General features: G+C 39.2%; 1 protein-coding gene across 1 annotated transcript; it reads right to left on the bottom strand.

Annotated features, from left to right (window-relative positions):
• Positions 1-223: 223 nt before the first annotated feature.
• On the bottom strand, positions 224-3,407 carry LOC145135904 (sodium/calcium exchanger NCL2-like). The gene is made up of 8 exons (XM_079070101.1): positions 2,988-3,407; positions 2,385-2,531; positions 2,037-2,224; positions 1,663-1,953; positions 1,451-1,563; positions 1,057-1,369; positions 699-971; positions 224-622 (listed from the first exon to the last, which is right to left on the bottom strand). Exons 1-8 carry the CDS (start codon positions 3,397-3,399, stop codon positions 374-376), a joined length of 1,986 nt encoding a protein of 661 aa, XP_078926227.1. The 5' UTR covers positions 3,400-3,407; the 3' UTR covers positions 224-373.
• Positions 3,408-27,739: the final 24,332 nt, after the last annotated feature.

Below are 27,739 nucleotides of genomic sequence, written 5' to 3' on the forward strand. Positions count from 1 at the left end.
ATTTCGTTTTTCACCTACAAGTTAAGCTTTACGACGAATCGACTCGTTATAACGGTGCAAACGGTTATAGGTAACATAAAGCACATACTCAAAGACAATTTCACACACAAATTGATGATGAAAGATGTAAATCAAAGAAGTTTTCGACAAGAAGAAACATATACAGGTACGAACTAGGCTCGGATTAAAATATTCTTTACCTTTTTGTTATAACCACTAGATCTTGAGTATGAATTTTCATAATAAATAAATAAAGTGTTCTTCTACATTTGAAAAAAAATAATACCAAAATACCGTCCTTCGTTGTTGCTATATGTAACCATATCTCCTGACTCAATCAAATGGGGCAATGATCTTTTGTGCAGATTATAGTTCAAGTAAACTGAAAAGTATCGGCGACAAAGTAAACCATGACCAAAGATAATGGATAGAGAGGAAACGCAATAAACAACGTCCAATTTGGAAACTTGGATTTGAAACTTGTGAGGATCCCCATTATGATGCAAACGATGACAACAACTAGAATCTCAGCCGAAAAGTGCCATGTCAAACCACGAAAGTATATGACCGAAACAAGAACAAATAAACCAAGGATATTATTCATGAAGACTTTGTGGTATATCTGCATATTAACAAAATTGAGCATGTCACGTGTATGGAAGGTGTACAGAAACACATAATCAAGGGAACGTACGTACCTCAGAGAAAGTTAAAGATGTTGTTAGATGTCTTTTCTGACTCGCAGCTCTAATGGCTGCAATGGCTGTTCTAGCATTTGTAGCCAAGGGTACTAAGATGAATGACACGTAAAAAGGCTCTATATTTAAAGATTCTGAAAATTGGCGTACACTCTCTACCAAAGGTTCAGCCAAGATTGTCAACATAATGATTCCCACTAACAATAGTGCTATGGCCTTGAACTTTTCCTCCGCTTTTGCCTTTGCCTCACCCCTATGGAACTTGTCTATTTTCTGTAGAAAAGTACACAATTAATCGATCATACAACATGAAATATGAATCAACATTGCTTGAAAACTTAATCATGGTGGTTATTACTTTGTTGTTGTCGTGTGATTGTGAATCTTCTTCTTGGTTATGATTAATGTTCCCTACTTGGTTGTTGTGCTCCGACTGCTTTTCTTTGTTATGTGAATCTACACGATCGAACTCCTTGAGCCATTTTGTAATACCGGATTTGAATTCTTCTTGATCAATGTCTCCACTTTTATCAACGTCTAAATGTCTCATTATCATCTCTGCCATCTCCTCGTCTATCAGTATCTCATCCGAGTTTTGTTCCATGAAGTAGTTCTTCAGTTCGCTTCGTGTAATAGAGTTGTTGTGATCATCATCAATGCATTCAAAAAATCTATGAGTTAAACAGTAAGTTAATTAGACACTGTTAATCACAATATTGTCAAATATGCATGTTACCATAGCCTGATCTTACCTATCTATGGAAGATTCATCTATAGCTCCATTTTCCATGAACATTTTCTCTCCAAAAACATGGGAGATTAATTCCATCAATTTGTTTTTATCTTCAAGCAACAATTCCGCAACCTGAAAGATACAACAATAAACAAATAGCTCAATAGCTTAAACCTGATTTTGTTCAAATACATCGAGTAAATAATACTGGTTTAATCGTTGGATGCTGACCTGATTGTATTCTGTCCCTGATTTATCCATAGAATACGGATCATCCATCAATTGTCTTGTCTCGTCGATCCATTTTTCAAACTTATCATAGAATTTATCTCTTGTCATTGATTTGGCGTCATTTGGCTGAGGATGTTTCAACCATTTCTCCATTTCTTTTTGCTTAATCATGAGATGTTTTTCCCTATCGAGCATTAGTGCTTGTACTTCATAAAATGGTACATGCATTTCAACTTTTCGTTCAACTTCTGCATACTCCAGTCTTCTTTTTTGGATCCGTGAATCATAACTCTACAACCAAAAAGAAAAATATCAACAGTTAAAATTGTTCGGGTATCTTCATGCAACTTTTCTCTTAATCGAAAGATGTATACCTGATAGAAGAAGTAAGAGAATAAGCAGATAAGTGAAACACAAAGTGACACAAGAAGGACGATCTTATATCCTTCACTAGAATACCCTAAACCAAACACACTCGGTATTAGAATAACTACCAAAGGTATCAACGAAAAGAACATAACTTTGGCATGATATTTGGTTTCCACATCGGTGACGACACCACCTGTATAATCATAAACATATTTAGTTCATGGGGTGATCGACATAATTTTCTAACAATCTTAATTACATGATTTTTAAACATATCTGAGGAAGAAACAAATTATAACGATCATAAGTCATAAAAAAAGATGAAGAATGCAATCCGGTTAATCGTTGTGCACCTTGAGATTTTACTGATTTTGTTCTTGCACAGATGAAGCATACTCCCCATAGAAGTGTGAGAAGCAATATTGACGATCCAGCTAGCAACCCAGCACCCGTTACAACATAATCTTGAGCTTTTTGTTTGCTCGTTGTCAATCCAGTTGCTGTAATCAATAATTATACAATAGAAACGTAGGAATGTAAGGTGTCAAAATTCAATCAAAACATGTTCAGTTGAACTGATCCACAACTCTTTTCCTATTACTTAAAGATCGGGCTTAATTTTTGGAACTGAAGCAATCACATTTATTAGATTCCAAAAATTTTGTTTAGAGATTAGAGAACACCCTTGACAAGATAACAACATAGGATTCATGAAGAAAAAAAAAACGGGAACCACCCTCATAAATGTAGAAAAGCCTTCGAAACGGTTTATAGAAACGAAGAAGAAAAACTTCATCCCATTTCCTGATTTTGAAAAATAAGCATATTAATTCGAATTTGGTAGCCTGGCTAAAATGCATATCATAAATATCGAAAATCATGCCTTCATCTTTTCCAGAAAGATGTAGAGAAACTAATGGATAGTTTATATGGACTACATAGAAAAGAAAAGTTACCAAGAAGTATTAAAGATTCCGGGAGGGAATCAAGAAGCTGAGAAAACATTGCAACATAAAAGTTCTTCCCAAGAACACGAAATATTCGCCCATCACCACCAGCATATGATTCTCCATGATATAATAGGTACTCGTATATCACAATGAGAAAGATATGACTCGGGACATTGCTTGAACATGGCAAAAACCCATACATTAGCTCACAGTGCTCTTCAGCAGAATCATGTCCTTTGAGATGCAGAAAGGACTCTGGGTCTTGTTCTTGAGCAACACCATCACTGACACCATCATACAACTCATAATGCAAGTGACGACCTGCTACATTCCAAGCTAATAGGAAAAGAATAAAAACTAAGTAAGATGTGATTCTTGCAAATACTTTTCCCATTTCAAAAATGGTGACGGAACTCATTGAAATTGTGTAAGGGCATTCTGTAATATATATGGAAAGGGAGGACCAATTTCATCATTTTTGGTCTTTATGGTCTTTTAGTTAAAGAAGTATACTTTTTTGGTCTTTATGGTCTTTATGGTCTTTTATACTTGTTCGTCTTTTTTTAATCCTAATATAATAGTACGTAGTTAAAGTCTTCCTTACACATTAATTGTTCAAATTCTATTTAGTGTCACGTTCTCTTGATTATTAGAATATAAAACATGACAATTAATGCTTAAAATAAAATAGGAAATACTTCAAACAATAAAACAGAAAATACTTCAAACGTAGTAGCATGTTTTAAAAGATGGTAAAGCATACCATTTTGATGGCCACCGAAATCATATGAAAGCAAACGGTAGAGTTCTAATACTATTTTGGGTGTCTCGAAACTTGAATCAATTACTTGATATTTTGCACCATCATTTCTTTATTGTACATTGTCACCATCTTAAAATAAGTCGGTTTAATAGGTATAAAAATAACTATCAGGTAATATTATAAAAAAAACTATATGTTTCAATTTTCAATTTAAATTTCATTTTTCAAAAATAACATAACATTTATCAAAAAAAAAAAATTGTTCTATCCCTTCTTGTAGGTTTACCGGGTTAATTGAAAAATATTTAAAAAAAAAAAAAACTCTCATATTTCACAAAAAGAAAAAAAAATATTTATACCATTTTTTTAATTTGACTCATAATTCTTTTCTTTGAGTTTCACTACTATTGCTTATGATGTTTTTTATAGAGGAAGATGGAGGTTCGATTGTATCCATGTTTGCTAATTTAGAAACCAGAGATTATGTGTTTGCTAACTTGGATCAAATTGTAGCACCAATTGTTTTGAATCTGATAATTTTAGTGATTGAAGTTTTCGTGTCTTTTAACTTGATCGTAATCATATTACAAATGGTTATGTGTTTGTTAATTTGGAGACCAGAGGCTTTGCGTCTTTTGACCTGAACATGAACATAATTGTATCATAAAATGGTTATGTGTATTGTAATTTGGAGACTAAAGGTTCTTCGTTTTCTAATAGAATATTATGCATTCGCTAACTAAAAATAAATAACAATGCAACCCCTAAGGAATTTGTTGATTCAATTATTATTTATATGACTATTGATAGAGAAAAAAATATGTTTCAAAGAAATCTAATGAGATTATTATGGATAAAATCACATAAAAATTGGTATTTCCTAAACATATATTGAGTTTATGGTTTGTATTTATGTTTGATTCTAAAAATAGTCTAAGATTGCCAACATTGACCCTTGTCTTCACCTGCAACAATATATGAACATCCTGAAGTAAAAAAATAATATGTATTTTGCCAACAAGAATTAATTTTAGAAAACATTATACTATTTCCTTAAAATTTAAATCATGAAAACCAACAACACCATCAACATTAACATGAACAAAAAGAAAGACAGTGCTCTTTTAGCGACTCTATGGTTGTTTGATTGTGATAAGGAAAGAGAGAACTGGTCAGAGCCAAGTGGTTCAGCTAAGCGGAAAGAAAGATTACGTACAATAGAATTATGAGCCAAAACGAAAAAAGTTAGCCATTGAAGTCATATGAAGGCAAACCATAGAGTTCTAATAATATTTTGGGTGTGTAAAATGTTGAATCAATCACCTCATATATGTGATGTTCCTATGTGGCGACCTGGATGCTTGTGGTGGTTCCTGTTAGAGCTTCTTCTAATGAGCAGTCCAAGTAGCACGCTGCATGGTATGTGACAAATATAGGTTAGAAAGCCATACCGAGGGCGGACCCCCGATATTGCTCTCTGATGCCTAAGTTAGGAGTCATGTTTGATGCTTTAAACGTATATAAGTTTCTAGATGATTTCCTTGGTTACCTTTTAGTGAAGGCTCGTTTTTATAGCAGATGTTTGGTCATGTATTTAACTTCTTCTTTTGGGTTTTGCATTAATCTTCAGGTTGCGATGTTGAGCCTTCTTTTCTATTAAAATAGTCTCGCTTTTTTCGTGTTTCCTGGAGATGCTTTATAGGGTGTGTACAACGATAGGGTGATTCTTGCTCTAGTGCTCGGCATTTAGGTACTCGCTTGTGTCTTGGTGAGGCAAACCGGGTTGCTCGACCGGCCTGATTTTATGTGGACTGGTACCCCTACCCCATTAAGCCCCCATGCTAATTGTTATAAAGCGCTGACGATGTATAATAATTAGGCTTAAGTGGGTTATTTTTGCTTTCTTTATTACTTGGCCCAGTTGACGGCTCTTTGTTTGCCCAAGCGCCCACGATTGATCATAGGCTTATAGGTACTTGAACCCCTGATAGTAGAAGTTGGCTTCCTGCTTTCTATTTCATAAATGCTTGTCAAATCTTTGAGCGTCCTTTTACAAATCATTGTCAAATGCATCCTTTTATTCTTGTAACACCCGTGTTTCTAGGCTAAGCATTAATGATGATGTAATAGTCTAGGTCAACCATTATAACCCATTTTAAAGTAATAAAGATGAATTACTTGAATATTATGTGAATTATGTGCTTTTGTGTGCTTGTTACTTGTTTATAATAATATAATAAATAAAGGATAAAAATAAGCGTCAAAAATAAAATGTTAGATAAACCCGATATCGATGAAGAAAGTTGTAGTGGTCGTGACAAAGATTTCGGACATATAAATGTTGGGTTTTATACAAACAATCCTATGTGTGCATGCAACCCTAATTGGATCTATGTTTTCACTATTAGACATACAGCTTTATGAACACAAAAGGAAACCTAGCATTCATCTACTATTTTCGAAATTGACATAGGAGAATAGAATACATACCTTTTGTTGTTATATAGTAATAACAACTAATTCCTTAAGTTTCCTTAGCTCTTGAAAGCAAGTACCACAAGTGTAGTACCTCTAATGGCTCACAAACACACTTTGAGTGAGAGGATGAATATGAGAGAGAGAGGAGGAAGGGTACTAAGCTCCAAAATTCGGCTCTAGTAGGGTTTTCCCAAGGGGTAGTCGAATTCTAGTGCCTTAGGGTGCTATTTATAATTGAGGCTAGCTAGGGTTTCAAGGTGGAAACCCTAATCCCTTAGCTTAGGGCCTAAGCAAGTCCATGGACTCCTTTCCTTAAGCCCTTGGACAAAAACTCCTAGATCCTTCTAGGATTTTCGTTCAAGCCTTAATAAAGGTAATCCAATAGCCCAAAGTCTCAACTATCAAATAATTACAAAACAGCCCCTGTACTTTTAATTAATTCCTTTAATCCCGAAATTAATTCCTAATTAATTTCTGATTAAATACTAATTAATAATATGATTCCAAATTAATATATTATTCATATAATATATTAACAAATCATATTTATACCCAAATTTATTATTCTTAACAATAAACCAGCCTCTCTCCTCAACAGTCATCCTGTCTAGTCACCAGTGTGAAGGCAACCCAAAAGGACCATGCTCACAATCGGGTCAAGTACATACCAAAATAGTTATGGGATTAGACACTAATCCAACAGTCTCCCACTTGGATAAGTCTAATAACTATTCTGCGTATGACTTCAGATCCTGATCAGCAATCGTAGCTTTCAAAAGCCGCTGTCAATTCTGATCTTATTAGATACGCGTCCTTTAGATAAGGGATCATATATTCCTCCATTCTAGATATCGTATAGACGTGAGACATGGATTGAAATCATTCTCTCAGTCTATGTGTTGTTTCCCGATTTCCGATTTACGAAGACTGACTAATTGAACAAATCAAATTATTCCTGGCCCGGCCGAGCATTTACGTTTGTCATCACTAAATCATCGAGGGACCCACATATATCGCTTTTATCCCACATTGGGTAAAAGGAACAGATAAACTTCGACTCAATGCTCGCTTGTACTCACTCACCGAATCACACACAACAATACGTTTTATAACACCAAGTTACTGGTGCGTTTACATATAATCAATGTGTAACCGATTTGCAAGTTACAACTCACACATCTCGGTTTCAAGAATATAATATATTATCGTCTCACCAATCACTCGTGATAAAATTCATGAAGCGATCCAAGTGAGCGTGGGTTTAATCCAATGCTCAAATCATATTCGTAAGCACTCATGAACGTTGCAGCAAACCTTTGCAATGTCTAATACACTTTAGACAATCTACAAACCAATTCATGACAATCTTCTTTCATACCTACTCCCAAAGTATGAGCGACTGTGGAACGTTCTAATAATTCGATTTTTTCAAATAACTCAATTATTCAGGAAGTCAAAACATGCAAAGTGAAACACAATAATAATCGAATCCAATATGGTCCCAAACTTTTGAGTGTAAATAAAACTCCTTTTAATTAATCACCATATTGATTACACATTATTTATTGTATAATGTTTCGGGTAATCAACTTATTACTTGAATTATAACAACAATTGTCCCATGCTCTTAGCATGTACACTATGTTTACATATGGTCCTTACTTTGTGAAATAGAATAATAACATTTTCAATCACACTTATTTCACAATTCCCAATCTTTACCATAAGTGTAAGAATACCAAATTCTTACCACTTATAGAATATATTAGATTCTAACATCTTATGCAACGATCCTTTCGTAATGTCATAGCGCTGAAGTCACAAATACTTTGCCAATGAAATTACAAAGTCATCTATTGGAGATTGTTGCAAGACAATTCCATAGACATGAAGTCTCACATTCAAAGTACATTCCTTTGAACATTCTTCTTGCATAAAAGTTTCTAATCTATCCAACTCCCACATATGAAAACATTTCCATATTTGCCATATGACAACTCATTTTAAATATAATCTTATCCATCTATAATAATGTCGATATGGTCCATCATTTACTACACTTCCAACTGTCCACAACCAATCCTTGGCGAACCTTAGATTGTCCTTTGACAGTTGTTTAATAAATTTAGTCATGATCGGTTCCAGTCCTTTTTCCCTCTTAATGCCCTAGGCATTTCGAAAATTTTAGAACGATCAAATATTATAGCATATGCGATCGATCCTATACCTGAAGCGTATGGAATACGAAGCATAATGTCTTACATAAAGACGTGATACTTTACCAGTCTTTTGCCATAATATTTCTACTTGTCATGTTCTCACAATTCGAACTACGAAGAGGGATGCCGTAATCATAATCAAACTTTGAGAATGCAATTAATAAATATATCCTTGACTAACTTCAATTAAAAAAATTTCGATCTAAGCTTTTAGATTAGAAACGAAGTATAACATTCTCCCCATTAATTATAGAAAAAACAACTTTTCAACTCCTGCAACTTTGCAAAGTGAAACTTTTGTTTTTCTATAATTAATATTGCCAACTTGCAATACTTAAAAATAATAATCATGCTCCCACTAACATGATGATTATATCTATCCTAGCATAACATTTATGCTCCCACTAGCTTTGACACGTATTCATAAATTAGCTGGACTTCTAGAAACCAATTACTTATTGACTTTCTTTACCAAAGTTCATGTTTCTGAAACCGAGACGCTTCGATAAGCCTTTATCTAAGCTTCTCGAACTCATACACCTTTCCTTAGATAACCCATATGTGTGTTTAAACATTTCTAGAATAAGTCTAAAATGTTCAGACCCATTTGCCATTTCCCACAATTCGAACTATGAAGAGGGATGTCGTAATCATAATCGAATTTGAGAAATACACATTACATAATGCTATCTTCAATATCTCTGAAAGCGTTTCCTCACAATCATTTTCATGAAAGAGAGAAACCTTATAATACTCAGATTTTGTGGTGTATGTGTTCCTATCCATGTGAATTTTTCATAACCATAATCATAAGACAAAAATTGTGACAAATCCAAACTCTTATGGATCGAACTTGTCCATTCTTAATTTCTTGCCATCAAGGGTCCCACCATTGCTTCCAAGTTATTTAGCAGCTCACCCCTACCTTTCAATGTACTTTCCATTGATCAAGGTGCCTTGCCCCTATGCAACCCATTGAGATCTCATAGAACTCACATGCATAGTTGACCAAACTGGAATGGCATATAAACAATAATATGTCAACACGATAGGTTAGAAACCTCAAGTCATGTGCTAGTGATTAATAATAGGTTTACTCTTGATTAGTCCTTGAACCTTTTTCAAGATCATTTAGACTCCCACTGACCTCTTGACATATAAGATTCTCTTGTCAAGAAACATTTCTTGACAAATACTCAAGAGTTAGTGTGTGTCTTTATCAAGACAAACCCTACATACAATTTGGTACTAGTTGGTCTTTGTCTTATCCAAGACATCACAACTTACTAAAATGTGCAATTGTAAGAACATTCCTACTTAAGATTTTATATCACTCAAGTCACAATCCTGGAGTTTGACTCTAAGACTTGATTTTTGGAACGAAGTATGATTCGTCTTATTGACTTAACCATTTTGACAATTCCCGACTCCTCTTCTTAGCCATACTAGTGCACTAAGGTGTCCTTAGAGGATGAATTGTAATATGGTTCCTACAATCATCGAGACGATCATAAAACACGATACAAAAGTACTCTCCCTTCTTCTTAGATTGGAGAAACTTTTTTTTATCTTTCCGCCTTCATTGATTCTACTTATTCGTTCTGCCATTCATTTAAACTTTTCAATGATTCAGAATTACACTTAATCTTGTAAGCATAACCACATTTACTAGACTTTTAGTAAATCATGACGAATAATCTTATTGTTATTTATGGTGGACTTGACTAGTGCACAACATTGTGAACTCGATCTCCTAGTCCTTCACTTGACTCTTTGTCAAGGAATTAGCCTTACAATTTCTAAGTACCAAGATTTCCATACATCACATGATTCAAATCATATGATTCCAAGCTTCTGTCCATTGAACCTTGGGTGATGGGAATCTTTCCTTACTTAGAAAATTATGACACTACCATAAATAACATAACTAAGAATCACATCCACTTAATATTGCTTATAATAGAAACACACAAACATCAATTTTCACAATTGCCATTGCAAGGAAGTATAAATAAGACAAAATCAAAATTTATTTTATTGCGGAAAAATATATCCTTACAATTCAAATGAAAACTATGTTGTTACATATTCTTAAGCAATTTATCATAGCTCTAAGCAGCAGTTCAAAATTCCGATCATCGAATCCATGCGATCGTAATCAATTTCTTCGCGATCAGACTCAGCTCGCTCCTTCCTCTAAGCTTCCTTTCCTTTCTTCGATCCTTCAAAATATCGAAATGTAATCTTATCACATCATGTATTAAGAATCTCCAAATAGGAACTTAATAGAGTTAGATAGTGGATATTGCCTAAAGCAGAGTCATACATCTTGACTCTCCCATCTCTTAGATCTCTTAGGTAGTGAGTGCAGCTTCGTAACCAATGCCCCTTCTTTTAGCAGTATAAACACATGGATTTTTATGGAATGGTACACGAGACTATCTCAGACTCAGCCTTTCTATTGCGTAGAGAAAACTTTTCTGGACTTCCAATGTTGCCATCGCCCATAGAAGGATGTGACATTGATTTATCAGACAAATTTGTTTGACCAGTGCGCCAAAACATTTCTGATTCAGCAGCACTAAGCAAATAAGTCAAATCAATAAGGGTCATGACGTGGTCCATCATATAGTACTCTCTAACGAACTTACCATATAATTCTGGAAATGATTGAAGAACTAAGTCAACAACCAACTTCCTTGAGACATCGACACCCAACATCCTTAACTTGTCCATGTGTGACTTCATCTTTAAGATGTGTACACATACAGACTTTCCATCTTTGTGTCTTATTGCCAATAGGGCTTGAGTGACCTTGAACTTTTCAAGTCTTCGAACACATGGGTCAGGGAGAATTATTGGAGGAGGTGGAGGAAGTGAAGCATGATTTCTATTTCCACAATCCAATTGTGGAACATCATCTTCACGTGGAAAACTTTTTCCAACGGATTTATGAATACCATAGTTGTCAGACTTTGACATCTATCAAACGGGAGAAAATTCAAGTTAGTTCATTGGAATCCTTGATATAACACCCAAATGAAATATCAAGGCTAGGATCCAACACAATATCCTACAAATTGGAAGAGGGATGTCGTAATCCAACTTGCAGAACATTTGAAGGTAGGTAAATGACGATTTACCAATTTCCACCATGAAAAACGAAAATTGAAGGTTTAAGTTTTAAATGAATTGAAATTCCTAGATCTTTTGAGATTCATTGAACTTTTCAATGTCATGTTTAATCTCGATTATGCCCTTCATTTGTGACTGGGATGCCGAGGATCACAAATAAGGTGTGAATAACCATGTGAATTTACGTGGTGCCCTCAATGTTACAGTCACCTAATCGACGTGTCGGTTAACCACACACGCTCCATCGATCTATGACAAACATCGAGTCACCCTTCGCTACCATTGCCAAACCCAACTTAATGTGTCGGTTAACCACACACGTTCCACTAATTGTCTCGACAAGGGTACAAAGTGTAATTCCATGGAATTGCATCGATTTCACTTTTTCCTAAAGTAACTAAGATTGGGAATTTTTTTGTAAAACATTTACTTACTTTTACATTCATTATACTTTTAATGAGGAGAGGGTTTGCCCTATCCTACCCGTTCGGCTAACGACCCTCCGCCAATCAAGGAAGCGGTGGGTGAGCATGGACACCCATTAAAGGGCCATTTTATTGGCCATAACCTTATACCCCCCCCCCTTATAGATCGGCTTCGTGAATGAGGCCTACTAACGGTAAGACTAGCTTAATCTTATACATATATATAATTATTAATCTTATAATATTATAATAGTATAAGGGTGTATTTTAAACATTTCAAAATACTAGGGTATTAATCATATTTAAAATTTTTTCGAAAATTAAAACCTTTTAATTTTAAAATCGTAAATATTAAAACTTTGATTTAATAATTATCTCAATTAAACAATTAATTTAAATTATTAAATCTTGGAGGATAATCTATTAAATCAAACAATTAATTTTAACCTAATCCCTTTATCCCCTAAAATTCGAAAATTTGGGATGGGATAATTCAAAAGATCTTTAATTATCTATTTAAACAATTAAGGGATAATTACAAGATATGACATTATCCAAATCCCTAAAATTTGGGAATCTTATCATGGGGACAAGGCAAATTTCGAAATTCTAGGGTTAGACAACCCTAATTTCGAAATCTTGGTGGCTAAGGAAAAGGGTTTGGGAAACCCTAATAACTTTCGAAATTTAGGGTTTATGAACCCTAATTTTGAAAATCATGCCTCTAGGGTTTACTGGATATAAACCCTAATATGTCAAATTCATACTTTTGTACAGAAAACTAATTGAAAACAAAAACCAATGGCTGTGATACCACTGTTGGGTTTTATACAAACAATCCTAACATAGATCAATGGACTTGCTTAGGCCCTAAGCTAAGGGATTAGGGTTTCCACCTTGAAACCCTAGCTAGCCTCAAGTATAAATAGCACCCTAAGGCACTAGAATTCGACTACCCCTTGGGAAAACCCTACTAGAGCCGAATTTTGGAGCTTAGTACCCTTCCTCCTCTCTCTCATATTCATCCTCTCACTCAAAGTGTGTTTGTGAGCCATTATACAAACAATCCTATGTGTGCATGCAACCCTAATTGGATCTATGTTTTCACTATTAGACATACAGCTTTATGAACACAAAAGGAAACCTAGCATGCATCTACTATTTTCGAAATTGACATAGGAGAATAGAATACATACCTTTTGTTATTATATACCCAACAATAAAGAGCGACGAAATCCGAGTTATAACGAAGAAGTTATGGTCTGTCGAAGTTTCGCGACAGAACCGGCACGCCACTTCGTGACGTAAATAGTGAATTTACGATAGAGGATTTTTTATCCCTAGCAATCTAAACGAAAGTCATAGTGTTCGTTAAACTGAGAGCGTACATAAGAAGAACGCCCAAATCTGACTTTGTATGAGGAAGTTATGATTTTTCTAAGTTTCGGATTGGCAGTGCACAGCCTGAAGTTCGAATATTAGATTGGTTGATTTTCGGCCGACACAACCTAAACGAGAATCGAAGATCTCGTTAATAGTAGCACAACGGTAAAAAGACAGACGAAAACGGACATCGGATGAAGAAGTTATGAAATTTTAACGGACTTTTCCTGTCCCGACCTGTTAAAAATATAACTTTAAAAATAAAGTCAAAATTAGCCGACGGAGTCTAAACGAAATTTGTAGAGTATGGTCACGCCTACGTGTGGATATAAAGAACGTTGAAAACGGAGCTCGTATGCAAAAGTTATGAATTTTAGAAGTCGGGATGTGAATCTGCGAGGAGTGCTGATGTGGCCGAATCTCATCCGTCGCTTGCTCCCCACGGTCTCGCACAGGATGACACGTCGCACTTTGGACGCCCAGCGTAAGCTTCGGACGCCCCGCATCGGAAGAAGTTATGCCCAGCGAACTCCCTTTCCTCGGTCCACAACGAGCCATGTCGCACCAAGCCGCTTCGGACACGTGTTGTACGAGCTCGCATTACGCGCCACGTAGGTCAGCAGTATGCCCAGTGTACCGAGACCTCGCACGCCTATAAAAGGGCTGCGAGGGCTGCCACTTTTCACACACCAAAACCAATCTATTTCTCTCTCTACTCCCTCTCTAGCCTATCCCAACCCCCCTAAGCCTAGGGAACCTTTCTAGCTCTAGGAGAAAGCCTCAAAGAGCCCGGAGTCTCCGAGAAAAAGAGTTTTTCGGTTTGAAACTCTGCCCGTGTAGAGCCCGGTTTTCAAGCAAACTTCCCTGTTTCGTCAAAGAAGATTGTTTTAAGAAGCGAAGTGTTGTCCGAATCACTCCTTATCAGGTGAGTGTATAGTCACTTTCATCTTACACATAGATATGAAGTATTTTATATAAATTACGTGTTATGTGTATATATATTATCTGTTTACTTGGGATCTATGTTGGATGAAAGATCTGAACCTCTTTCTTCTCAGATCTGAACTTTTTCTTTCAGATCTAAACTTTTCTTCAAGATCTGAACCCTTTTCCTTCAGATCTAGACTTTCTCACTTCAGATCTAAACTTTTTAGATCTAAATTGTATATGTATGTTTTATACTTTGAGATCTATGCTGTATGAAAGATTTAAACTTTGTTTTCCAGATCTAAACTGTATATGTATTTTATGTCTACAAATATGTTGGGTAAAACATAGGTAGATGAAATAGTTGGTGTGTGGTGAAATAAAATGACGAGAGGCCTCGATGTTGACGTTGATCCAGTCATCTAGCGGAGTATGGATGATGACCATAGACTTTTCTAGGAAGTCCAGTGGAACGCTAGCAGGCTCGCAACCTGTAGGTGTTTGTGAACGATGTGTTCACCGGTGTACTCTATCCCCCTCATGGTTACCTTACGGACACTTATGGCCGAGGAATCCCCTTAGCAGTAGTGTCCATCCCGATGAAATTCCTTAGGATAGGTCGCGTATGATAGATGCTTTAGGGACGTAAAGTGAGGATAACGGGAACGAGTAATCGGGTTGAATGATTGTTGAAAATAATAAACTTATTTATTGTGGGTTGAAAACCCTATATGCTCACCAGGCTCCCCAGTCTGACCCACTTAGTTTTTTTGTATTACAGGTAGTGGCAAAAATATAGTTGGATGATCTGACGAGAGATTATGGATTTTTAGGCCAGTACAAAATAAATAGAATGTTGCAAGGCCTATGTTGTTTTGAGGCCAAACTTTTTTTTTTGTGGCCTATGATGTTTTTGGTTTATGCTTATGATCTGTATCGATGATGACATCCCGAGTTTTGTAATGTAATGAAAATACATTTCTTTAAGAAATGCTTTGATAAATTTTTATCACATTTTGTTTTGAGAACAAATTCCGCAACACTCTCTTTGAAAGATTACTCTGATTTTATTATAAAAGCATAAACGAAATCGGTCTTTTCTATAAAAATGGGGATGTCACAATTCTTCTCTCTTGATCTTCTGAATTCCCTTCGCCATTTCTTCTTCCTTAATCCTCATATACTTTTTTCAAAGACTGTCTCGTTTGATGATGCCCATTGTTCACTCGACCGTCATCCAGCCATGAGCAGTTCGACCAGGTTACTATCAAGTATCATCTTGTCGAAGAGGATGGTTTTGTTCTACCTGCTGCGAACGTCGTCATCGATCGCTCTCCACCAGGTAAGTTTGGTTTTTATCTTTACTATTTTGAAGTCGGTCTGCGAGTTACTCCATCAGCATTCTTTGGTTCAGTTATTAAGGCGTATAAGATTCATACTTGTCAACTGAAACCTAATTCGATCTAAAAAACTATTTGCTTTGAACTCCTGTGCCATGCCTCCTTGGTCGTTCCTATTGCTATCATGTTCCAGTACTTCTTTCGCATTTGCGGTAATGGGCTTGGTACTATTTCTGATCAAGGGGACGTTGTTTTATCGAGGGTCTTCCAGATTCTATAAAAAATTAGAAGAAAGAATTTATCTGGTTGAACGCTTCATGCTTCCTTTATCAAAATGTATTTCACCTTCCTGTGACGATTCATGACAAAAAACCGGCTAGAACTAATGATTTAAGCCAGTATATAGACAAGATCTCTCGTTTGAATGTGATGATGAAGAAATTCCCCGAGGCTGTGTTGGGGAAAGTTTGTATGAGTACATATTGGTTACGTCTTGGCGTTGTTCTGACATTATTCGTTCGTGGTGCAGGTTTGTTTCCACATGATGTTTTTGTATTCTTGCTTTCGTTATGTATATTGACCCAATGCTTGTCTCATGTAGATCGAAATTGACTTTCTTTCCTGTTGGCTGATTTTGTTGAGCGTAAAATTGTCGCACAAGATTTGGGCTCGAAAGATTTTGACCTTCATATTCTTGATGATCACTTTACCTATAGTGGTAGTAATGGCAGTAATTCTCACAGTGATGAGGATGAGAGTTTTGAGTATTCGATCAGGGTTCGTGATTCTTATGATGGCACAAATGATGGTCACACATCCCCTCATGCTACTAGGCCTATGATTAATGTTGATGGTGATGGTGTGGAGGGAAGTGGCGAACAACGCTTAATCTAACGTAAGAGAGATAGGGATTATGATGTCTCTTCTGCTCTGGTAGTCGTTCTATCATGCAGAGAAGGTAGTAGTGGTAGGGTTCTTAAGAGGTCTCGTTCCTTGGAACCTAATGTTTTTCGGCATTTTGCTAGCAGCCTTGGTGTTAATCGTCCCTAGTCATATGTGTCTCAATTGAATATGAATAGTCCGCCTCGTGATATCAATGCTTTGCGCCCAACCGGTCCTATATATGTTCCTTCTTGGGAATATAGGCGGGATCAAAGCTTAATGGAGCCAAAGGTTGCCATGTCTTTCTTTGAGAACTTTGCTTCTTCGAGGACTCGTTCAAGTGTCAGACAAGGTCGTAGAGAGCACGTTCGTGATATATATAAGATTAAGCTTGTGGAAAATATGGTTCTGGGCCAAGCGATCATTTCGTGGCTTGATGAAAATGAGGCGTTGCACTTAGAGAATCGTAGTCTACGTGATGAATTCAAGAAGATATCTGATCTTATTAAACCATTTGTGGTGTTGTCCGGAGGAGTTGCTCATAATGTGAAATTATTTCGTGATCAACATGTAGAGCTTGTGGAAAAAGTTGCTGAGTTGGAAAAGGTTATGCCATGTATGGGAATTGTGCCTTAGAGTGAGGTGGATAAGATGAGAGATGAACTGGCCACTGTCCAAAATGGGAAAGTTATCGTGGAAAGTAAACTAGCAGGTTATGATGATATTGTCGAGGAGGTTTCGACATTAAAGGCCACAATGGCATCTCTTGAGTTGGAGAAGACCAGGTTGTTGGACAAGATAGCCATGTTAGAGCACGGTGTTCACAAGTTGAAGGGTGACTTGAATGGGTCCACCCTGCAGCATATGGATTTTCAAGCAAGTGTGGTGGGGCTAGAAAGTTAGCTGAGAAAGGTAAATGGGGATGTGACTTGGGTATTATCGAATGGGATTGCGAAATTGGTTGACAAACTTGTCACCGAGTCTTTGTTTTTTGGGCCAACCGTGATCTGCAAACCATTTGTGTTGATTTTGGCATGAGGGCAGGCTGTGAGATGATGAACACTAAGTTTAATATGGGCCTACATGAGATCGACCTTCCGTTATATGATGTCACCCGTGTGCAGAAGATGGAAGAGGCATTTTCAGCTTTGTTTTGTGCTGACTATTTGTCTGAGTTTGGCTTTCCCTTGACAAGTGTTGATCAGTTGTGTTCATTGGTTGATCGTGTTGGTGGTAACGTTGTTTCTACAAGTGGTTATGGTGGGCACAGTGAGCCTTGAAAGGTATTGTAACATCCCAAAATCGAGACCCAAAATTTTTTGTTTTAAAGTATATTACTTGTAAAAATAGCTAACAGAAAACAGCATTGAAATCCTTTCAAACATAAAGTCACAAATCACAAGTCTCAAAACCATTTGTGAATGCGGAATATCATGTGTGAATGTGTGATGTGCTGCTACCCCGCCGGCTCCTTCCCCTTAGATGAAGAGGTACCTGAAACCAAAACTAAAAGTCGTAAGCACAAAGCTTAGTGAGTTCCCCCCATCATACCCATACCAAATAATGCATAATCTTCGGTATCTTTCAACCGGTAACTGTCGGGCATAGCCAGGAGCTGTGCTCCTCCTCGGTATCTTTCAACCGGTAACCGGGAACTAACCTCCCCTTCGGTATCTTTCAACCGGTAACCGAGAGCTACCCTCCCCTTCAGTATTTTTCAACCGGTAACCGGGGACTATTTCACCCCTACTACTGCTAACACATATCAAGCACATTAAACATATCAAGCACAATAATCATATCAGGCACAATAAACATATCTCATATCAACACTAGATAATTATCACAAAGACAATCATCTATCCAATACTCTTACTTGTGGGACGACATTGTGGCCGTAGACCCACTCCTACAAGGAAAAGACTCACCTCAATGTCGTGTAGTGTCTGCACTGATCCCGGTATGAAAACCAACTCTCCTCAAATCCTCAATCCCTACACAACAACTTTTCTAACTTATCAATTCATCTCGTAACCCTTAAAAAGGCCAACTCAAGTCCAAGACAAAGTCAAGGTCAACACCTTGGTCGATGGTCAATCATCTGGTTGACTCGACTCGCCGAGTTGGTCCACCAACTCGCTGAGTCCCCATATCCACAAAATGCCATAATCCCGTCCCTACTCGTCGAGTCTAGCCAGAGCTCGACGAGTTCGCCTTCAACAACACATCAGACTATCTTCAACCGACTCGCCGAGTTCGTCCTTGAACTCGTCGAGTTCATCTTCATCCATATGAAGGTGTTCAGTCTATGACTCACCGAGTTCTCCTTGAACTCGTCGAGTCCATCTTCATGTGGTTGGGACATTGTCTTGAACTCTTCGATTTCGTTCTTGAACTCGTCGAGTCCTTTGATCTTCCAGTCCAACACAAACCCCCTAACAGGTTGAGTGTCCCCTCCACTCAACCAAAACCACTTCCAGAAGACATTGGGGGAAGAAGAGACCCGACTCACCGAGTCACACAAGAGACTCGTTGAGTACCTCTATGATCAAAACTATCCAGTCAATTATAATGGGTCTTAATGCATCAAAACCATAGATCTGACCTCCTAAGGTCCATTTCTTACGTAAAGTCCCAATCTTTACGTCCATGCATGGGGTTTTTGACTCAAAAGACCATAAAAAGAAGTCTACAAGATGCATGGGGTGTTTATGACAACAAAGTTGGCACCTTTATGCCATAAGGACCCCCAATAGCTCCAGATCTGGAGTGCAACTCCAAGCACACCCACAAAATCCGATTTTAGCTTCTCTAAACTCATAAAAAGGGTAGAAATAGCCCCAAATCAAAATCTAAGAGATAGATGGTCATGGTTCCAGCTTTTTACCTTGAATGAGCTGAGAATGGAGCAAAACCTTTGGATCTTCTTGCTTCTACTTGAGCTCCCAAGCTTCCTTCCTCCTTTCCAACTTCAAAAACACACAAAAAGATACCAATAAGCTCAAGAACACACAATAATGGTTAGGGTTCGAGTTAGGGTTTTCTCTGGGTTGGGAGGGACAATGGAGGCTGGTTTGTGGTGTTATAAGTTGTTTAAATAGGGTGCAAACCCAAATATTAGGGTTTTGTCCAGACAGCTCCTACTCGTCGAGTCGGTCCCCCGACTCGTCGAGTAGATCACTAAAACCCCCACATAATGACGAGTCTTCTCGACGAGTTGGGCCTCCAACTCGCCGAGTCCCAGAGTAGAATACCAAAATACTTGAATTTAAATACGTACCAGGAACCCGGTGTTACAGGTATGGTGTGTGGTATGAGGTTGGTGGTATAGTGGTGGGTATTTGTTGAATCACAAATGTTGGTCTAGGGGGTTGTTGAATTTGGACATGCTTTCTATTTTTTTTTTTTGCTTAGTTGGTTTTGCTTTGTTATTTGTGCTAACACTTGGGATGGTGGAATTGATGTGACCGGGTTGTATGGCATTGTGCACTACGATGTATATTGCTTAACCTTTGAATGTGTGACACCAATTTACTGTGTACTAAACTTAAAAGTTTCCTTCATAACGCCATTCTTTGTATGCTTGATCCTTTTATGCCCTGTGGCAATCCGAAACTTTTTCCGTTATCTATACCCGATTTCCGTTAATAAAATTTGGGGTTTTATTAAATTCCGTCAACATTCTTAAATTGGGAAAAGATCTTACTCTTTTAAATCAATAATATGTATTTATCCAAGTCGGAATTAACCGGAAATCACGCGAAAAACTCGAAACTTCACTCGACAGCCCGAGTTCACGGCCAGGAAGAGTTCACGGCCAGGAGTTTACGCCCGTAAACTCGTGACCGTAAACTCAAGACCGTAAACTCGTTTACGGTCGGCCGCAAACTCACCCCCCTATATAAGGGATGAGTGGCCTTCATGTCGGACTCTAAGCACTCAAAGGACTTTCTCTCTCTACTCTCTCTCTTCAACCATCGATTTTAGCTCAAGAATCCCCAAGAATGTAAGTGATTCTTCACTTCTATGGTGTTTCAATCCCTTTTCTATTGATGAATCCATGTTTCATCTCATAAAGTTCATCTTTTTCTAGATTTTTCTCTCTCACCAAGAACACACTAGTTCTTAGAGGCTAAAAATCGCATTTCAAGCCTTCTCATAGTAAGTAGCTACTCTCTATGCTTGTTATCTGCTTGAAACTTTGGATTTCCACCTAAAAATCGACCCAAAAGACATGAGCACGAAGAGTTTACGGCCGTACACCCCGCCTTGGCCGTAAACTCTAGTAAATGATCAAGGTTTGACCTTTAGCACCTCTTTTGCTATGCAAAAGACTCGGAACGTTTCCGCCATCGGTTTCGGGGTGTGACAGATTGGTATCAGAGCCCTTGTTTATAGCGAACTAGTATACCGAACCTTACGTGGTATACAACTATAAACACTAAGGGGCCTAAGTGCTCTACGCTAAAAGTATACTTTCAAAATATAAAGTATTTTTATAAAAAGTATACGAGCATGCATACATAACAAAATTCGTGTCGCTAGTAGAAAAGAACAAAAGTATTTGGATGCTGGAACGCTGCGGGTAAACCTGGGCAGTTATGTAATCATGTCTAGGGTGAATATAGCCTGATCAACTATATTCAGTCGAGACATGACCAACATGTGTTTGGGAGTGACGGTGGTGCTACATCAGGCCTAAAACTTACCAAAATCATCTCACATAAAATATTATAGGAGTATTTTCGCTAGAATCAAACTCAGTATACATATTCACTCTAAGAGTTGCTACCTCTTCTCCCTTAAGCGATAACTTACTTGTATTAGTAACCTTTCTGTGTTTATCGCTTGGTAGAATACTTTCATTATCAGGATGAGATATATTTTGTTTTTATATCTCGAGGACTTACCATCCTCTTCTTCCTGATTGTTTCTAGAACAAGATGCCTCCTCGACCAAGACCCATCAGAAGGAACGACGGCACTCCGCCACCACCACCACCTCCTCAGTTCGACCCTGTCATGTTTCAGGCCGCAGTTACCGCCGCCGTGACTGCAGCAATGGCACAAGTGAACGCTGGTGGAACTGGAGGTGGAACCGACCCCCAGAGACAAGATGGAAGTCAGGGACATCAAAAAGAGTGTTCCTACAAGGACTCGATGACTGCGAAACCCAAGTCCTTCGACGAAAATGGAGGTGTCATCGCCCTGACTCGATGGGTCGAGAAGATCGAATCCATCTTCGAAATTTGCATTTGTTCTGAAGCAAACAAGGTGAAGTTCGCCGCATGCACCTTCACCGACAAAGCCTTGACCTGGTGGAATGGTCGAGTGAAAACCCTAACCCTGCCAGTGGCTAATGCCATGGGTTGGGAGAGACTGAAGGAGCTTATGCTCGCGGAGTACTGCCCAAGGGGCGAAGTGCAAAAGTTGGAGCACGAACTCTGGAACTTGAAGATGAAGGGTTCCGACATCGCTTCCTACACCGCGAGATTTTGTGATCTGGCTCTCCTCTGTCCGGGAATGGTCAACCCGGAGAGCAAGAAAATCGAGAGGTACATTTGGGGACTGACACAACCAACAAAAGGAAATGTCTTGGCTACGAGGCCGACCACATTCGAAAGCGCCAAGGATCTGGCACAGACTCTGATCGATCATGGAATCGATCTGGATGAAGTGGTAGCTGTCTCCGAGCCGAAAGAGGAAAGCGGTGGGAAGAAGAAGAAGTTTGGTAACAAACGAAAGGGTCAGTCTTCGCAGGAGCCCTCCAAGAAACAACAAATAGTGGCAGTTCATGTTGTTACTGCTCCTGCTGTTGCTCCCACTGCTATTCCAACCACCCAATCTCCTACCGGCGGTTATGCTGGAAAACTACCTCTGTGCAACAAGTGTAACTTCCATCATCACAGACCCTGCCATGAGCTGAGTTGCAACAACTGTGGAAGGAAGGGACACACAGTTCGATACTGCAAGACACCAGCTCAACCAACCAACCAGGCTCCGGGAGCGGGCGCTGGTCAAACTTGTTATGGAAGTAGGGAGGCTGGGCACTTCAGGAGAAACTGCCCCAAGGAAAAAACTGGTGGCAATACAGGGAGAGTTCTGGTGATGGGCCAGGAGGAAGCAGTTGCTGATCCTACCGTTGTTACGGGTACGTTCCTCCTTGACAACTCTTATGCATGCATTCTCTTCGATTCTGGTGCGGAGAGGAGTTTTGTTAGTCACGCATTCAAACATCTAATCAAATGTAAATCCCAACCTCTAACCGAAACATTTACCGTCAAGATGGCTAACGGAAAGAAGGAGAGCACTAACGACATATTCATAGGCTGTACTCTTACCCTAGACAATTATTCTTTTCCTATCGATCTTATGCCTGTGTCCATCAAGAGCTTCGATGTCATTATCGGTATGGATTGGTTGAGTCCCAATCATGCTGATATTCTTTGCTTCGAGAAGGCTATCCATCTCAATCTTCCCTCTGGCGAAGCTCTCATGATTTACGGAGATAAGCCTAGCTCGAACCTCCGAATCATTTCATGTATCAAAGCTCGGAAGTATCTGCGAAAGGAGTGTCATGCATTTCTAGCTCACGTTTTAGACGTGACGCAAGGAGTTAGAGACCTCGAGAGCATCCCCGAAGTCTGTAACTTTCCTGATGTTTTTCCCAAAGATCTCCCAGGAATCCCTCCCGAACGCCAAGTCGAGTTTCGTATCGACTTGATCCCCGGAGCTACTCGTATAGCTAAATCTCCTTACCGTTTAGCACCAGCGGAAATGCAAGAATTATCCAGTCAGCTCAATGAGCAGATCAGCAAAGGATTCATAAGGCCGAGTTCCTCGCCCTGGGGAGCTCCGATCTTATTCGTGAAAAAGAAAGATGGATCCTTTCGGATGTGCATTGACTACCGAGAGCTGAATAAACTGACCATCAAGAACCGATATCCCTTACCCAGAATCGACGATCTCTTTGACCAACTTCAGGGAGCCAGTTATTTCTCAAAGATCGATATGAGATCAGGGTACCATCAGTTGCGAGTTCATGAGAATGATGTGCCCAAAACAGCATTCCGAACTCGCTATGGACACTACGAGTTTGTAGTAATGCCCTTTGGTCTAACCAACGCACCGGCAGTGTTCATGGACCTGATGAATCGGGTGTGCCGCCCTTTCTTAGACAAGTTTGTGATTGTGTTCATCGACGATATACTTGTCTATTCGCGGAGTGAGAATGATCATAAACAGCACTTAAGGCAAGTGTTGGAAACATTAAGGGCAGAAAAGCTATACGCGAAATTCTCGAAGTGCGAATTCTGGATCAGGAAGGTGAATTTCCTTGGACACGTGATTAGCAAGGAAGGAATACACGTGGACCCTTCCAAGATCAAGGCGATTGAGAACTGGTCTGCACCAAAGACACCCACAGAAATCCAGCAATTCTTGGGTCTCGCGGGCTATTATCGCAGGTTCATCCAGAACTTCTCCAGAATCGCTAAGCCCTTAACTACCCTGACGCAAAAAGGGGTAACCTTTAGTTGGGGAGTCAAGCAAGACACTGCGTTTCAAACATTGAAGCAGGCCCTATGCAGCGCACCTATCTTGTCCCTGCCCGAAGGGACAGAAGACTTCGTTGTCTACTGTGATGCATCCAATCAGGGCCTAGGGTGTGTGCTCATGCAGAGAGGAAAGGTCATCGCCTATGCCTCGAGGCAGTTGAAAACACACGAAGTCAATTACACAACTCACGATATAGAGTTGGGAGCAGTGGTCTTTGCTTTAAAGATCTGGAGACACTATCTCTATGGAACCAAGTGCACTATCTTCACCGACCATAAGAGCTTGCAACATATTTTCGATCAAAAGGAGTTAAACATGAGACAACGGCGATGGGTAGAGTTACTCAGTAACTACGAATGCGAAATTCGCTATCATCCCGGAAAGGCCAATGTGGTAGCATATGCCCTCAGTCGAAAGGAGTATTCAGGACGTAAGGTGAACGCACTAACAATGACCATCCATTCCCATTTAACCGCGCAAATCAGAGAGGCTCAGCTGGAAGCCTTAAAACCCGAGAACGTGGCAAATGAGTCACTGCGAGGAATGGACAAGAACTTGGAGGTCAAAGGAGACGGAGCGTACTATTTCATGAACCGGATCTGGACCCCAAAGTTCGGCGGGTACAGAGAGTTTGTCATGAATGAGGCTCACAAGACGAAATACTCCGTTCATCCAGGTTCGGATAAGATGTACTTGGATCTCAAACAGCTCTATTGGTGGCCAAGCATGAAAGCAGGGATCGCTACCTTCGTGGGCAAGTGCCTGACTTGCGCCAAGGTGAAGGTCGAATATCAGAAGCCCTCAGGTCTACTACAGCAGCCGGAAATACCTGAGTGGAAGTGGGAAAGGATAACCATGGATTTTATCACCAAGTTACCCAGATCTCCGAGTGGGCACGATGCCATCCGGGTAATTGTCGATCGATTAACGAAGTCCGCCCACTTCCTGCCAATCAAAGAAAACTTCAAGATGGAGAGACTCACACGGATCTACATTCAAGAGATAGTTCGCCTTCATGGTGTACCTGCATCCATTATCTCCGATCGAGATAGCAGGTTTACATCGAGGTTCTGGCAGTCACTACAGAAGGCTCTTGGAACTAAATTGGATATGAGCACGGCTTATGGGACGCTCATCTTGGAAGACATGTTGAGAGCCTGCATCATCGATTTCGGCGCATCATGGGACGCTCATCTTCCTTTGGTTGAATTTTCCTACAACAACAACTACCATACCAGCATCAAGGCTGCGCCGTTTGAAGCCCTCTATGGTCGTAAGTGCATATCCCCTATGTGCTGGGCTGAAGTGGGTGACACGCAGCTAGCCAGGGGTCAAGCCCCCGACAGTACTCTCACTGGACCTGAAATCATCCGAGAGACAACAGAGAAGATTGTTCAAATCCGAGAACGGCTGAACGCCTCTCGAGATAGACAAAAGAGCTACGCCGATAAGAGACGGAAACCCTTGGAATTCCAGGTTGGTGACCGCGTCCTCCTGAAGGTCTCACCCTGGAAAGGCATGATACGTTTCGGAAGACGTGGAAAGCTAAACCCAAGGTACATTGGACCATTCGAGATCCTTGCTAGGATAGGTCCTGTAGCTTACAAACTCCAGTTACCGTAAGAACTCAGCAACGTTCATCCTGTCTTCCACGTGAATTGGACGAGGGTTTACACTTTGTGGAAGAACCTGTTGAAATAATGGACTGGGAAGTCAAGCGTACAAAGCAGAGTCGCATCCCGATAGTGAAGGTTCGTTGGAATGCCAAGCGAGGTCCTGAATTCACTTGGGAGCGCGAAGATCAGATGAAACAGAAGTATCCGCATCTCTTTCCCTAAATTCATAATTTGTGCTCTATGTTCGAATTTCGGGACGAAATTCCCTCTAACGGGGGGATGATGTGACAATCCGAAACTTTTTCCGTTATCTATACCCGATTTTCGTTAATAAAATTTGGGGTTTTATTAAATTTCGTCAACATTATTAAATTGGGAAAAGATCTTACTCTTTTAAATCAATAATATGTATTTATCCAAGTCGGAATTAACCGGAAATCACGCGAAAAACTCGAAACTTCACTCGACAGCCCGAGTTCACGGCCAGGAAGAGTTCACGGCCAGGAAGAGTTCACGGCCAGGAGTTTACGGCCGTAAACTCGTGACCGTAAACTCGAGACCGTAAACTCGTTTACGGTCGGCCGCAAACTCACCCCCCTATATAAGGGATGAGTGGCCTTCATGTCGGACTCTAAGCACTCAAAGGACTTTCTCTCTCTACTCTCTCTCTTCAACCATCGATTTTAGCTCAAGAATCCCCAAGAATGTAAGTGATTCTTCACTTCTATGGTGTTTCAATCCCTTTTCTATTGATGAATCCATGTTTCATCTCATAAAGTTCATCTTTTTCTAGATTTTTCTCTCTCACCAAGAACACACTAGTTCTTAGAGGCTAAAAATCGCATTTCAAGCCTTCTCATAGTAAGTAGCTACTCTCTATGCTTGTTATCTGCTTGAAACTTTGGATTTCCACCTAAAAATCGACCCAAAAGACATGAGCACGAAGAGTTTACGGCCGTACACCCCGCCTTGGCCGTAAACCCTAGTAAATGATCAAGGTTTGACCTTTAGCACCTCTTTTGCTATGCAAAAGACTCGGAACGTTTCCGCCATCGGTTTCGGGGTGTGACATGCCCCCCCCCCTTTTTTTGTTGTGGGTCTTCGTAATCATTTGGTTGGCACTTTCTCCATTTTCATGTTGGCGTGCTTTGATTTAGGCTTATATCTTTATTCCGAAAAATTGTCATGAAAATAAGTATCATCTTGTGAGGCAGTATTGTATAGTAGGATTTTGTTTTGGCTAAGGAAGTAGTGTTGGTCGGGATATTGAATGTTGAGTTGTATGAGATTGTAGTCGGCTGACTGAGTCACAAAATTTGAAATAGAATGAAGATATTCTTAGGCTAAGTAGGTTGACTACGTTGAAGTGTTAACCATCAACCTTTATGCAATTGTAATCGGCTGACCGAACTATAAAATTTAAATAGAATAAAGATATTCTTACACTAAGCAGGTAGTCGGAGTCGAAGTGTTGAACGTTGACCGTTATTAGATTGTAGTTGGCTGACCGAGCTACAAAATTTGAATAAAATAAAGATATTCTTAGGCTAAGCGGGTAGCCGGGGTCGAAGTGTTGAACTTCGACCTTTATTAGATTGTAGTCGGGTGGCCGAGCTACAAAATAGAATAAAGATATTCTTAGGCTAAGCAGGTAGTCGGGGTTGAAGTGTTGAACTTTGACCTTTTTTATATTGTAGTCGGTTGATCGAGCTACAAAATTTAAATAGAATAAAGATATTCTTATGCTAAGCAAGTAGCCTGGGTCGAAGTGTTGAAATTCGACCTTTATTATATTGTAGTCGGGTGGCCGAGCTACAAAATAGAATAAAGATATTCTTAGGCTAAGCAGGTAGTCGGGGTTGAAGTGTTGAACTTTGACATTTATTAGATTGTAGTCGGCTGACTGAGCTACAAAATTTAAATAAAATAAAGATATTCTTAGGCTAAGCAGGTGGCCGAGGTCGAAGTGTTAAACTTCGGCCTTTATTAGATTGTAGTTGGCTGACTGAGCTACAAAATTTAAATAGAATAAAG

This window comes from Lactuca virosa, chromosome 9 (genome assembly GCF_052849685.1).
Source record: "Lactuca virosa cultivar CGN04683 chromosome 9, Lactuca_virosa_CGN04683_v6, whole genome shotgun sequence".
NCBI lineage: Eukaryota > Viridiplantae > Streptophyta > Magnoliopsida > Asterales > Asteraceae > Lactuca > Lactuca virosa.

Coding starts and splice junctions, on each gene's coding strand:
- LOC145135904 (XM_079070101.1), bottom strand. CDS start 3,399: ATGAGTTCCGTCACCATTTTTGAAATGGGAAAAGTATTTGCAAGAATC. Junction 2,225..2,384: donor AAAATCAGTAAAATCTCAAG/GTGCACAACGAT, acceptor ATGATTATACAG/GTGGTGTCGTCACCGATGTG. Junction 1,564..1,662: donor CAGGGACAGAATACAATCAG/GTCAGCATCCAA, acceptor TGTATCTTTCAG/GTTGCGGAATTGTTGCTTGA.